The following is a 1,138-nucleotide window of genomic DNA, read 5'->3' on the forward strand; positions in this document are numbered from 1 at the left end:
CAGGTACATGTGTACTGAAATTTATGACCAGCTCTGTGGATTCATTCTGTACTGGTCATACGATCGGTGGCCCCTGTAATCTTGGTGTTACGAAATGCATCATGTATGTCGTACCGTCTGCTGCTTGTGTTTGACCACACGCTGACCTCCTTGGTCCACACACTGACCACTAGATCCAGTGTCGTACATAATTTGTGAGTTCGATAATGGACTTGTTGTGTCGGCGAGCAACATTTGTGAGTTTGATAAGCTAATGGACGTATGTCGGCGAGCAGTCACAGTGGACTCGTGGACTCGTGGACAACACGCCCCTAAACACATCAGTGTTTACTGTGTTTGGCTCTTTATTACCTGAGGGCAATCGCCGGTGGTTTTCGTTTACCTGTATCGTTCAGGCAAAGACCGTGTATAGAAGAGAATCTTTGGCTCAGGTGTGTTATTGGTGGTGTCTCAGTAGAGCCAAAACAAATGTTAGGACTTAAAGGACTAACTTCGTGGGGCAGAATATTATGACTGTGTCAAAGTTTTATTATTTATATTATGTGGTATTCTTGACACGTGAGACTGCTGGTTGACAGCTAAAGTGGTCGATAACAACAACAACATCACCACCATCAGAATTATTTGGTGTTTTTTTTCCCTCATCATAAAATAACATCGACAGCAACAACTGCAGTAACAACAGCGCTATCTGTCATAGAAGATCAAGTCAAAGTGCCATAATATTTTTAAAATCATACTTGTATTACTTTGTGAAATTGTGCGTGTGTGTTTAGATTAAAACGAGCAAATAAATAACAGCAACAGCCACAACAAAAATAATCGAAGAATAGAGGTCTATCAGGCGCTCATATGACCTTATGCAGTTGAGAGCGTCGTAAAACCGTACTAAAACTAAAGAGGTCTACCACACTCTGATCACACTCTTTGCACAGCGCATAGCTAGCCAGTTGGAGGACCGGACCAGGATGTCGGATTTTGACAATGACCAGATCCGTCTTGAGGAAGATTTCGACAACATCGGTGAATCGTTCACAGAAGGTGAGTCATCCACTTTCTGTATGTCACGTGTCTATGTGTGGGTTTTGTTTTTTTTGGCCCTTCCCCCTTTTGCAATCCTTTCTTTCTCCATTCCTTT

At 42.5% G+C, this 1,138-nt stretch overlaps 1 protein-coding gene across 1 annotated transcript; it reads left to right on the forward strand.

Annotated features, from left to right (window-relative positions):
* Positions 1 to 592: 592 nt before the first annotated feature.
* LOC106013547 lies at positions 593 to 819 on the forward strand (the record flags this gene model as incomplete). Its single annotated transcript, XM_013089558.2, is given in 1 exon segment — positions 593 to 819. A coding segment is annotated over 1 exon segment (131 nt), but the record flags the coding sequence as incomplete, so codon positions are not given.
* Between the last annotated feature and the right edge of the window lie 319 nt (positions 820 to 1,138).

This window comes from Aplysia californica, unplaced genomic scaffold (assembly GCF_000002075.1).
Source record: "Aplysia californica isolate F4 #8 unplaced genomic scaffold, AplCal3.0 scaffold00982, whole genome shotgun sequence".
NCBI classification, from domain to species: domain Eukaryota; kingdom Metazoa; phylum Mollusca; class Gastropoda; order Aplysiida; family Aplysiidae; genus Aplysia; species Aplysia californica.